The sequence below is a fragment of the Trematomus bernacchii genome, unplaced genomic scaffold, assembly GCF_902827165.1.
Source record: "Trematomus bernacchii unplaced genomic scaffold, fTreBer1.1, whole genome shotgun sequence".
Lineage (NCBI taxonomy): Eukaryota > Metazoa > Chordata > Actinopteri > Perciformes > Nototheniidae > Trematomus > Trematomus bernacchii.
Genome location: NW_022987771.1, coordinates 4,792,942 through 4,805,704, shown reverse-complemented (window position 1 = coordinate 4,805,704; position 12,763 = coordinate 4,792,942). Strand labels below are relative to the sequence as shown.

Here is a 12,763-nt window from a genome sequence, read left to right as displayed (position 1 = left end):
CAGGTAAGTCTATCGGGATGATAAGCAGAGCTTGACTAATCAAATGAGTCAAAGATGAACATTAAAACACAAAAAAATTATCTTGTCTGAATCAAACTTAAACCCTCTTCCAATCTGTTTGTGGGGTCTAAGCATACATGTCAAGCTCTGCTACAGACCCTGTTGTGTGTGTGTTGGTGTGTGTGTGTGTTTGACTTTGAAGAATATAGATTCCTGATGTTGATAATAGTGCAGTGAAGCTTCCAATATCTAAGATTTGGGCCACATGTTGTTATCCTTACAATGTAGGTGTTTCCCTGCAAACATGCAGTTGCTTAAACCCAATCAATTCACCTCAATGATGCCTATAGGCAGGCGTGCACATCACTTTCTTCGTGAGTTACTCAAATGAGTACCAGGAGACAATGTTTGGTACTCAGGGCTGCCCACGCAAGGTTATGTGTTCAGCCCGTCTGTTTCGTGAACGTCAACGGGGGGGGGGGGGGGGGTGGATGTGTGGTATTGAACACACCGTCGTTAACAGCAGCCCCGTCTGTGCGCACAGCGACCGGCACTTTCGCCCAGTGGACATGCTTCACAAGTCCGCCGGTACGCAAATGGGCTCAGTGAGACAAGTGACGGTACGCATTTCAGATGTTTGCCGCGTACCTGCGTACCAGTTATGTGCACCCCTGAAATAGGTTACATTACAAAAATAACAACATACAGAAAACAGAAACAGGGAATCAGAATATATAAAAAGTAAGTATGAGAAACTGAACACAAACATCATTAGTTGAAACAATTCCTGAATTAGATATTTCCATTCAAATACCTTCTGAGTAAATAGCTTATTTCTAAATTGTCCTTAGATTATCAGGGAATTCATATTTAAAGTGTGGTTAAGGTACTGGTCCAGAGCAAAATCTCTAAAAAGAGTCTTTCCTTGTTTCTAACAGAGGAGCCTTAAGTCTTATCCAGTCCTTAGATCACAGTTGATGAGCCCCTACCTCAATATTTAATAGTGAAGAAATCTAAATTGGTTTAAAAGCACTTAAATAGATAAACATATACCATTTTTGATTAGCGAGGGAGGGCATACAACTTTTCATAGAGAGTGCAATGATGGGAACTAGGTATCACCAGTTGTACGAATATACAGCAGCCTGGTTATATATTTAATAGTTCTTCACTAATTGGTCCGAAAGGAGTAGTTATTTTGTGAAAATATGAGAGTTGGGTGAGAAGATAAATACCACTGTGCATTAACTAATGTAGCCTAAGCTAATCACCTGCTGCCTGTAGTGTAGTGTAGTGTTTCATACAGCAACAGTACAGTGACATTAATCAAATCCTTTAACTCTCTTCAGGAAAGTAAGTGTATTCTCTTAAAATGCTGAACTATTAGTTTGAGGAGCTTAAAGAAAGCCATGTTTGTGTGCTGCATTTTCACAGGTCATATTTAGTGACTGGATGTTTTCTTTTTCATCTAATTTATATCCCTGTTAGTCCATGTGCATGTGAGATGACCGCATTACTGTTACAGTAGCTAAGTGTTTGTATGTGATTGTTGAACTAAGTTGTATGCAGTTATATGTGTGTTTGTGTCCTTTTACTCATACAGTTAGTTTATTTCATCTTTGTCGTCATGCTGGTGTGTTAAAAAGCAGACAGTGTGACATGTACGTGTGTGTTTGAACATATCACGCTTCTAGTTCTCTGCATTGTGTACACATACACACATTCATGATGTGTGTTGTTAAGACCTGGATTAGACCAATATGGCAATATAAAAATGGATGTAGCCACTGAATTTAAGCAGCTTCACTCAAAACAGTCTTTTAAAACACATATCGGTCTAACCCTGGTGCCTATATAATAAAGTTGATTTGGGATATAATACTAACTTTGACTTCCTTCCTGTTCCTCTACTCAGGCAGGAAAAACGGTGACAATGACAAAAACTACGACACAATCGATCTGCCCAAGCGCTGTGAGCCGACCAAAGGTAGGCTTTGTCTTTCAAGGAAAACATTTCTCTGCTAACACCTTCACTACTGCTGAATAAGAACATCTCAGAGGAAAGCGAGACTTGAAAAACCTCTTTTAGATGTGTTTGAAAAATCTCACTCGTCACCGGCTTGAGTTTCAATTTCAGGATCCATGTATTTATTATCCTCTCAAGAATGGAAGTAGTCATCACATACAGAGCATTTGGTTCAACTAGTTCCTGAACAGTGTCCTTCACATGCTGATATACAAGAGAGGGAGTTACACAGTTGGAGGAATACCAGGTCTTGTAGGTAATCATACATCCTGTCATGTACAAAATACTGAGTTTTTTCTCCAAATGTTGGCTTTTTTCTCAATATCTCAAAATGCTGACTTTTTCAAAAAATTCTGACTTTTTCTAAAAATTCTGACTTTTTCTAAAAATTCTGACTTTTTCTCAAAGTTCTGACTTTTTCGAAAAATCACAATATTCAGACTCTTTCTGAATACTTAACATTTTTAATAATCACTCGTCACCGGCTTGAGCTTCAATCTCAGGATCCATGTATTTCTGATCCTCTCCAGAATGGAAGTAGTCATCACATACAGAGCATCAACTAGTTCCTGAACAGTGTCCTTCACATGCTGATATCCAAGAGAGGGAGTTACACAGTCACAAGATGGAGGAATAGAAAGCAGTATTCAATGTTTACTTCAGATTAGCTCCACGTCAGAAATGAGCATGCTTGTCATATGTGTATCTCCATAGAGGCTGAATCATCATGTTAATCACATAGCTATCATATGCCTAAAACAGTCCTGATGCTCTTCTAGGTAATCAGACATCCTGTCATGTACACAGCTACAGTTGGGATACCTTTGTTATCATGTGTACTCTGATATTGAAAGAGTACATTCAGTATTTTCCTCTCTGCAGGAGAACACAGAGAGGGAATTGAGTCAGACCTACGAAGGCAATGCCGGTGAAGATATGAGTGTTATTGGTTTAGTTGGAGGCAGGTCAGGTGTGATGTAGCCACCTCTTGACGAAGAGAAAGCAGTCTGATGATATAACTTTGTTTTAAGGTTTTGTGTCTTCACTCGGGCCGTCGATTGTAAGTCGTTTTCCTGGCTGAACAGAGATTTGGCAGAAAAGAAGAGGCTAGATTACTAACTAGATAAGGATGCATGGGTTCAGCTAATCTAGTCATTTATATCCCTTTCAAATCAATCAGCACATTGATTCTAACATACAAAAAATCCAATGCAGCCATTAAGAAGACCTGCTTATTGATTTTGGTGAGCTACCGTGTAAAGATAAGGCATTGGTATAAAAGGCATAGAAAATGTGCTGTTATATCACCATACTTCATAAGTGTATCTGAGCTGAGGGCCACAGTGCTGCAGCATTGGACTTATGTAACATTACAATGTTGCAGTAATTGGATGTCAGCGGGCTTTTCTTAACCATTTTCAAAGAATAATAACAGTCTCCTCTCTTGAGTCCTGCACCATACTGGTATACTTTTCCTTCTAATTTACATTGTGTGTCAAACATGGCAAACTCACGACACGGAGGTTTAAGAAGTGCAGATTCTCAAATCAAATCAAATCAAATCAAGTTTTATTTATAAAGCACATTTAAAAGCGATTTTTGGTCGAGCCAAAGTGCTGTACATGTAATAAAAACACATTACTACAATCACAATAAAAGACAATAAATTACAACAGATATATAAAAAACACAGGGAAAAGTCACGAGTCGTGCTCCGCTCTGACTAGAAGGCCAGGGAGAAGAAGTGTGTCTTAAGGGTAGATTTAAAAACCCCTAGGGTCTGGGCCGACCTCACATGGAGGGGCAGAGTGTTCCAGAGCCTAGGGTCTCCTCCAGTCTTCAACAGTTTCTATCAGTAATGTTTGACTAAGCGTGTGTGTGTGCATTTGCAACACACATGTAAGTAAATTAGTATGTAGCGCACACATCAGTGCATCAGAACGGTGATAGAATGTGTGTGTGTGTGTGTAATACCTTCCTATGTGTGAAGGTGTGTTTGTGCAGCTCTTCATGAGCTAGAGCAGGGGTTCCCAAAGTGGGGGTCGCAAGACCCCGAGTGGGGAGTCACGAGATGATTACAAAATAAAAATTGAAAATAAAAAAAAAACATTTAAATTTTTTTATCAATTTCTTTTATCCATTTTTTTTAAATAAATATTAATAATAACGTGTGCATACAAATGTTTCAGGGCCGGACTAGCCATCTGTACAATTTCCCCGCAGCGAGGCTCCCCCCGTTGACAATCCATTAGCGCAGTGTTTCTCAAACTTTTTCATACCAAGGACACTTAACCAATAAAAAAACACTCACGGACCACCTAACCTGCTTACCACTCCAACAGTATATAACAGCCTAATAATGACAGCTTAACCTTCTCTACATCGCCTCGTTCACACAATAAATCAACAATGCAAATACAACTACAGATTATATAAGCATTTAGTTCAAATGCGATTTAAAATGCTCACAGGTTTTACACCTCTTATGAAATGTAGACTACATTTATTACGGAGTTTATGTCCGAGCCAACAGACTCACAGATCGTTGGCTACTGAGAGATATGCAAAATACACCGCATAGTAGCTATGACACAAATCTCCGCTGTGGATTTTCAAAATACAGTAAAACTATGGTCGCAGGCCCAAGTTTAACTCTCTGAGGCCTGCATGGTCTGCCTACAAAACAAAAATAAAAAAACGTTTATGCAGCCCCAACAACAGCCTCTGATCATCAACAGACTTCATGCAATGCTTCATCGGATGCATATATTACATAATGATCTCTATCTCACTCCTAACACATCTAAATCTACTTTCAGCATGGATAAATGTTCATAAAATACATCCATTGTTTGTTCTATATGCTTCTTGAAATCCTAAAAAACACCCCGTTGACAGGGGTCGCCAGTTTGGGAACCCCTGGTCTAGAAGAGCCTGTGGAATTTGCCAACACTTGTTATACATCCTCATGTGGTGTTTACCCATCAGCCCCTTCATCAACGTCTAGTGGCAGCCATTCAAAGTCAATACCACTTCCTGTCTGACTGGTAATTAGACACATTAACACGGCAAAGTGAGCGCTCATTAAATGAGATCACAATTAATTGCTCTGCTTTTTCCAAGTTAAGCCGATTTTGCCTTTTTTCTCTCTCTTTGAAATCACTCCTAAAGTAAAGGAAAGCAGATGAGCTCCAAGGATGATAATTAATATGTTCCACTCGCTGGGTTTCCATGGGTGAGAGCCAAGCTGGCGTGCTGTGCATCTATAACGGTTACAATCGTGCTGCGATAACGCTACACAATGTACTAACAACACCCTTTGGAGTTTTGAAAAGCAATTATGGTTATAGGCCTAAATGTCAAACACGGTTGAAATGTGTGTGTGTGTGTGTGTTTTCACGTTGGAGAGAGCGCTCGGCATTCTCCTGCTCGCAGACAGACAAATCATACGTGACGTTTATTAGCTGCACACACCGGCCAATAACAAGCAGTGCATTGATAACAAGCTTAATCACTGCAGCAACACCACATTTACTTTCAAAGAACATTTTCATTTTCAGGAAACATCATATGGTGATAGTGATAGAGAGCATCAGAGCAATTGGGGTGCCTTGATGTTTGTTTGTCTATGAAAATGAACGTTTGTGTGTGTTCAGGCACGTTCTGAACCCCCCCCGCCACCGACACATCCCCCGGTCATCTGTGGTGAGAGATAGAGAGGATCTCTCATTCGGGGGGAGATAAGTAAGGGAGATACGGGGGATTACATGTGTATCCCGCTCCTGATCTGATGTCAGGCAGAGGGAGGTCAACACCGTGGGCAGTGATTAATCTCTCTCTCTGTGTGTGTGTGTGTGTGTGTGTGTGTGTGTGTGTGTGTGTGTGTGTGTGTGTGTGTGTGTGTGTGTGTGTGTGTGTGTGTGTGTGTGTGTGTGTGTGTGTGTGTGTGTGTGTGTGTGTGTGTGTGTGTGTGTGTGTGTGTGTGTGGTGTGTGTGTGTGTGTGTGTGTGTGTGTGTGTGTGTGTGTGTGTGTGTGTGTGTGTGTGTGTGTGTGGGGGAAGATAACAAGTGCAAGCCTTGATTGTATTTTAGGTTTCGCAGAAGTTTTTTGACAGTTTCGTACATGGAGGTTTAAGCTGGTAGTTTTAAGGGTTTTGAAAATCTATTTCTTAGTTCCTTTTTTTTTAATTAAGACAGAGAAACTGTAGTGTGTTACATTGTTTTTGTGTGCATGTAAACGGTCTGCAAAGATCCTCCCTGCCTGAAGTGCCTTTATTTGGACCCCTTTGTTAATTAAGTAACCTCATGACATCACTACTGTATGCAACACTCACGTTTCTATTGGCTATCGGTCCAACACATTGTATGAGATAGGCTAAGTGACGGGACATCTCTTAGCAGTTGACCAACCACAACAGCTAACCAATCAGAGCAGACTGGGCTCTGGTTTCAGACAGAGGGTGAAAAGAGGTGCTGCAGCACAGGCAGTATGAGACAAATAAAGAGCTTTTTGAACATTAAAGCATGGAGACATGTCACAGTAGAGACACTAAATATGAGTATTAACCTGAGAATGAGCAGAATATGTCTTCTTTAAGACAACATTGACATATTATCACTTTATTGGAGAAAAAACAGGCCATTCATCTGACAGTAATGTAAGCAGTCATTTGGATTCATGTTTCTGACAAACGTAAATCCAATATTTATCCTTGTAAATGTTTTCAGTTAAGTATTGATACATTCTCACTTCTTGTCATTTGTTATTGTAGTTGATTATGTGACCACTTTGTCCCTCCTAATTGATTTAGTGAGTTATGTTGTCCGTGCACCAGAAAGGGGATCTGAACATCACAGACGTCCATTATTCACAGCGCCCACAACAGAGGCACACAAAGAGCAAGTAACAAAAGCAATCAAGGAGTGAGAAAAGACGCATTTCAATTAAGACCCGGTGGAAGCCCCTGAGATGATAAAACAGTTTCCCAGCAGTTCATTGAAACCACAGTGTAAACCATTAGATAGCAGAGAGGTCAGGTGAGGGGGGGAAGAGGAAGGCGTGATGATGAGTGTGCGCACATCTGCCTCCTTTTCTCTGAGAGTGGACGTTAAAAAGGGGGGTCAGTCAAAACTAATCGATTCCTCTTAACTGAGGGGAAGGTTGAGAGAAAAGTTGTCTCTCCGGAGAGGAGGTGATTAGCCTTTACGCAGCGTTCATCTTGTTTCTCTGCTGTATATTCAGAGTTATGTCACAATGCAGGTGAGCGATAAAGCACCTAACATCCTTTTCTTTCAATGAACTCCAGCAACCAAAGTGAAGATGCATACTTTGACTGGGTAAATACACTTACAGACGTGCGGAAGAGGATTACTGCCACATTAGACCTGACAAAAAGTGATTTTTCTTTAGCTTATTTAAAAGAGAACTTTTAGGGCGAGACATGACGGCAACTGCAGAAATTCGGTCTGTCCGAACGTCATGGCCTATACGTGTCTATAATAACACAAATCACTTTTATACCACCCGTGTCACAAGCAGATCAAATCCACATAGTTTCCTCTGAACTAAAAATAACATGAATCACAGCTAGCTTCCAGATGTCTTAACTGAAGAAATTGCACTGAAGAAAGCAATCACAACAAATAATACTAATATTTGCTAGACATTTTATATTAAACATAAATTCAAATCCCAATAAAACACACTTATCCATTATGATAACACTACTTTTATTATACTAATATTCAAAAGGTAGAGCTCCAAATTAAGGTCTCTTATGCCCCTTTCACACCGGCGCTTTTCCAGCTCCTGCTGGGAGCTAGAGCCTGAAAAGCGCCGGTTTTTCCTGTTCACACCGCAGCGGCGGCGCGTCATAGCTCCGGAATGCGGTTCACTTCCAGCTCCAAAAAATTGTCGGTCCAGAGGCAAGAGCTTCGGAGCTATGACGCGGCGTCGCTTACGTCTCTTACGTCGAGGCGTGCAGGAAACCTTACTTTGACCATCCGTTCGCTGTTATTGATCATTGTGGAGATACATGGGCTGTACAGGTTGTCATGTCCGACTATCACAAGTAGAATCATAATGAAAAATACGCCGGTAAAATGTGCCTGTAGAAAACGGCTTAGCAAGTAGTCAGTTTAGCTTTGGTTGCTATGCTAACATCACCCATGTTATACCAGAGAAACTTTCATAACAGCGTTGTGATGCCAAACAGCGTCAATTCAGACTGACACACATTCACTTAAGGGGAACTGGGGATATGTATCAGCTGCTTGTGTGACAGTCAGACAGTGAATACTTTAGAGCCGTGTGAGCTAACCCGGAGCTAACGGCAGAATACACTCCCGTTGAAGAGCAGCCAGCACTGCAGCGGTCGGTAAATGCCGCTGAAACACATTAATAAACAATGAACCACGGCACTCTGGAGAAAAGTATAAGGTTAGAGAAGTCGTTATTTAATTTAATCTGGCTTCGTATGATTAAAAGCAACACGATCATCGACCCGACGCAGTCCCCGGCCCGTTGTTGTTGTGGGAGGAAAATCAGCGACGTAAACTGTGACGTCATGATGCAGCAGCGGCAGCTCTGGGCGGTGTGAACAGAGCGGGAGCTGAAAAGGGAAACCGGAGCTGAACCAGAAAAGCTCTCGCGAGGAGCTAGAAAGTGAAAAGCGCTGGTGTGAAAGCCGCATTAGGAAACATTTGAAGGAAGACAACAAGCAATTTTCTTCATGGGCAGATTGCAACATTTATATCACATGTACAGTACAGTATGCTTCAACCATAAATTGACCAAAAAAAGTGAGTACGAATCAACAAGAAAAGTAGCATATATTGTCAAAGGAAACTCCTGGTTGCCTGTTTGTCTATTTCTCATATGAGGAAATAATTGTAAGCTCTGTGGATGAGCACTGTTTCCTCTCGCTGAGCTCTTATGATGAATCTTTCTGTCAGACTGCTTGTAGTTTTCAGTGAGGCTGATTGATCACAGCCGCATTAGGAGGTGCTGATTAGTCATATCTGACAACAACAGGCCATCTGACTAAGCAATAAAGGCATTGTGCTTTCCATGACTTCGCCCTCTAGTTCTCTCCTTCTCCTTACACCTCTCTCACCTCACCTAATTTCTCTTGCTCTCAGCCACTTCACTGCTCTCTCCATCCCCGGGAGATTTATTGCGCTCCCCTTCTTCTCGCACACTCCAAGCAATTGATAACACAGCAGCGTTTACCAAGATGACAACTGTGTTACGCGTCTCACTACTTTGTCTTGCAAGCTGAGCGTTTAATTTGCGGAGAGGTCTTTGCCTTGACAAACAACAATAGTGCGAGGCTTTTATGTATCGCATTGTGAAACCCTCTTTGATATCAACCCACTGGAGACCTGCACTCGCAGCATAATGAACACTGACTGCTATCTCTGAAGCGTCTCAGCTCTGGAAGTCTGAGAAAAGTCACAGGCTGATTTGAATGAAGAGAAACGGAGCTACGCTTTCATTGTTTGTGTCTGCTGTTGAGGAGGAGAAATATTTCACATAATGGCTGTGTGGCATGAATCTGATTCTTCTTATCCTCTCTGCAATTTCTCAATGGCAAGAAAAAGAATCGCCTGGCCCAAAGGCAAGATGAACGTCCTTCCACAGCAAACAAATATGTTCAAACAGACACATTTCTCTAAGATAAAGTGTCAGTAGAACAACTCCAATGTTGGCCTCTACTCTCCAAGTTAAAGATGAATATAATGAAAAGTGATCTCTCCATCCTGAGTTTCCAATTGCTTTTCCTTTTCATGGCTATGGAATTCAACACCTAGACAGTGAACGCTGACCCTTCTAGTTCTTGCTAGCTTTCAGTGTGTAAACCACTCGGGTGAATCACTACCCTCTTGTCCAGAATAAACACTCCCTCCTTTACCTCATCATCCTCACTTCCTGCCGTCACATTTCACAGTGAAGTGAAATCCCAACTGACGACGGCTACCTCATAAACACCTGCACCCTATACTAAGCATGCACACAAACAAAGAGCATGCATACATACATATAACACTTGGACATTCACACATGCTTTCTCACTATCAGCTGCTATCTGTACACATAGTGTCCACTCCACACCAGAGTAGGATCCAGACTGTCTGGCACCCTACATTTCTCTCTGTTGCATCATTCATTACATTTCCCTCAGAATGACACCTTCCTTTTGCCAAATATACAATGTGTTGCATCGCCTCCACTTTCCTTCATGCTGGATGCCTTCATGTCCAAAGGAACTCCTCTAAGAAAAGGAGGCCAGAGTATCACGAGGTGTGACTAATTGGTTTCACATTTCTGTTCCATTTCTGGTGTAACCTTCAAATGGTAAGGCAGAGCTAAATGGGATACAAACAAACACAAACCAAATAGAGGTTTTGCATCTCAAGAGGCTTCCTTGTTAAATAAAGAAGAAATAAATACATAAAACATAAACCTAGAACATCAGAAAAAGCATTTTCCCCCCTGAAATGACCTCCTAAATTGTTTGATTTAAAGTTTCCTGCTCTGAATAACTTTCACAGGAGTGCCCCAAGTGGCAGCAGGAGATAATTTAAGCCTTTTAGTCGAGGCGCAAATGTAATATTATCCTATTTATACTCACTTCATGTGTGTTGGGCAGATTGGATAGCTATCTGTTATCAAAGAAACGAAGGTGGAAATGCAGCCAAGAATCATTCAAGTATGATTAAAATGAGATGGTTTTTGAAATGCATACGTAGTCTCAACTCGATCAAACTGTGAAATACGTCAGTAAGCAGCCTGCTGTGAAGGTAGAACAAGTGGTAAGGACGGATCAAATGACACCAACATCAATTGTGTTACTTCCTGTTACATTAAAGCAACAGCGATATTAAAACGTGTGGTCGCAAAGAAGTGAATGTAAAGCATTCATCTAAACCGGATCAGTTACTGTTGAAAACACAATGACCTTCCTGAGCATTGATATAGTGCAGATTATGGCCCGTCGCACATTGTCTGTGTTATTTTTAGGTATGCTCTTTGCTTGCTGGCTGAATTCATATTCCTACCTTTGACATTTTTGGCGGCTACCAAACTGCTTCAGGTGCGAAGACACCCTCAGCACTAGAGTAGGACCGATTCAATGTTGACGATCAGTCACCAGTCACCTTGAGTTACGATGATACAAATACAAGTGACATGCCTTAACCCTCATACCACCAGCCCAACACATTCTCTGCAATCTTGTGCGGTATTTAAGATGCATTATTGGCCATCTCTCCCTCTGCCTCGCCCATGCTGGTGTCCCGCTTCTGCACCGATATTGCCTTTAGGGTTAGGGTTAGGGTTACTACTAGAAAAGTTATTTAATCTTTACTCCTTAATAGTCTATGTCAATACATCCGCGAGGAGTGATGAGGCTGGAGCCTAGATGCCAAACTCAAATCATATGCATCTGTGAATAAACATATCAAATATGTCTGACTGGAATGTGGTTGAGTGTAAAATAGGTGTAGTGAATTGGATACCATCTGGAAATGGAGCTTAATCCGCTTGCCACAGTTTGCCAAAGGTTCCATAATCCTATGCTACACTAAAAGGTGCGATAGACGTAAGTGTCATCTGCATATAACCGTTTGAAATATCACTTGTAAAGCTGTCCTCTTACACCTAGATATCATTTGAAGTAACTAAGCATATTTTCCCCACCCATGGTTAATAGGGACGACGTAGAGTTTTGATACAACATTAATTTGGGAACACAGCATGCCAACAGTGTGGATACATGCGTATACGTGTTTGTAAAGTTCCATTTATTGTGTACTACTGTATATGCAAAATGTTTAAAGCCCCAGATGCTAAAAGTTCACCCCCTCCCCTCAACATATCACCTTAAAATCAAAGTGCATCTCGCTCTGTTTCAGCTGAACCTGACGCTCCTCACACGCCAATCACTTTCCCTCCTCTGATGTTGATAATAAAAACTAAGCACAACACAGAAAAGGGAGCTAATTATGTGGATAGCCGGCGGCTTGCTGCTGACATACTAGCTTCTGCACGCACCCCCCCCACCCCCCCCACCTCTTCCCCTCGCCACCATCCTCTCATGAGCCGTTTCACACAGGCAGTGATGAAAAGGAGCGATAATAAGGCGAGGTGGAGTGAAAAACAAATGAAGGGAGCGGAGGTTTATTTAAGTGGGACCATCTTGTGTTTTGTTGGAAATACAAAGAGGTTTGCATAATTCTGCTATTCCTCTGAGGTCTCGTTGAGAGGGGCTGCTCCGCACATCATTAGTGGAATGAAGTCCTGGCAGATTAGTATGTGTGTGTTGATGCATGGCAGCATTTACCCACCTGTGTTTGGCAAAGGATACTTGTGGGCCTCTCATTCACAGCACTTCCTCTGTGGCAGTGCATACACTTCACAGCACTTCCACCCACGATGACATCAACTATCTCTCAAGTTGTTCAAACTTTTCTTACGCCGGAAAAACTCAATGCCCCCGATCAATGTTCCTCCTCCTACGTGGCTCTGCGGGAATCTAAAAAGTCCTGGGAATCCACAGTAGCCGGAAACATCAGGCTCTTCCGATGATTAACCGTGTCACCCACCTCCCCAAACCTGAGCAGTTGGAGCAAAATGATAATTATGAGACCAGAACGATCCGAGGGAAGTAGGAGGGAGCGCAGTGATGTTAACTTGCCAATTGGAGCCTTTGTTTGGCCCAGTTTGAGGCTGCTTCC

The 12,763-nt window shown here is 41.8% G+C and overlaps 1 protein-coding gene across 6 annotated transcripts in view; it reads left to right on the top strand.

Annotated features, from left to right (window-relative positions):
- The window catches only part of arvcfb (ARVCF delta catenin family member b), a 140,653-nt gene that overhangs the window by 90,810 nt on the left and 37,080 nt on the right, over window positions 1–12,763 (top strand). For all 6 annotated transcript variants that reach the window (XM_034148524.1, XM_034148521.1, XM_034148519.1 and 3 more), the window contains one exon: window positions 1,916–1,987. In XM_034148524.1, coding sequence (XP_034004415.1) covers window positions 1,916–1,987 — 72 coding nt within the window. The remainder of the gene's footprint in view (window positions 1–1,915; window positions 1,988–12,763) is intronic.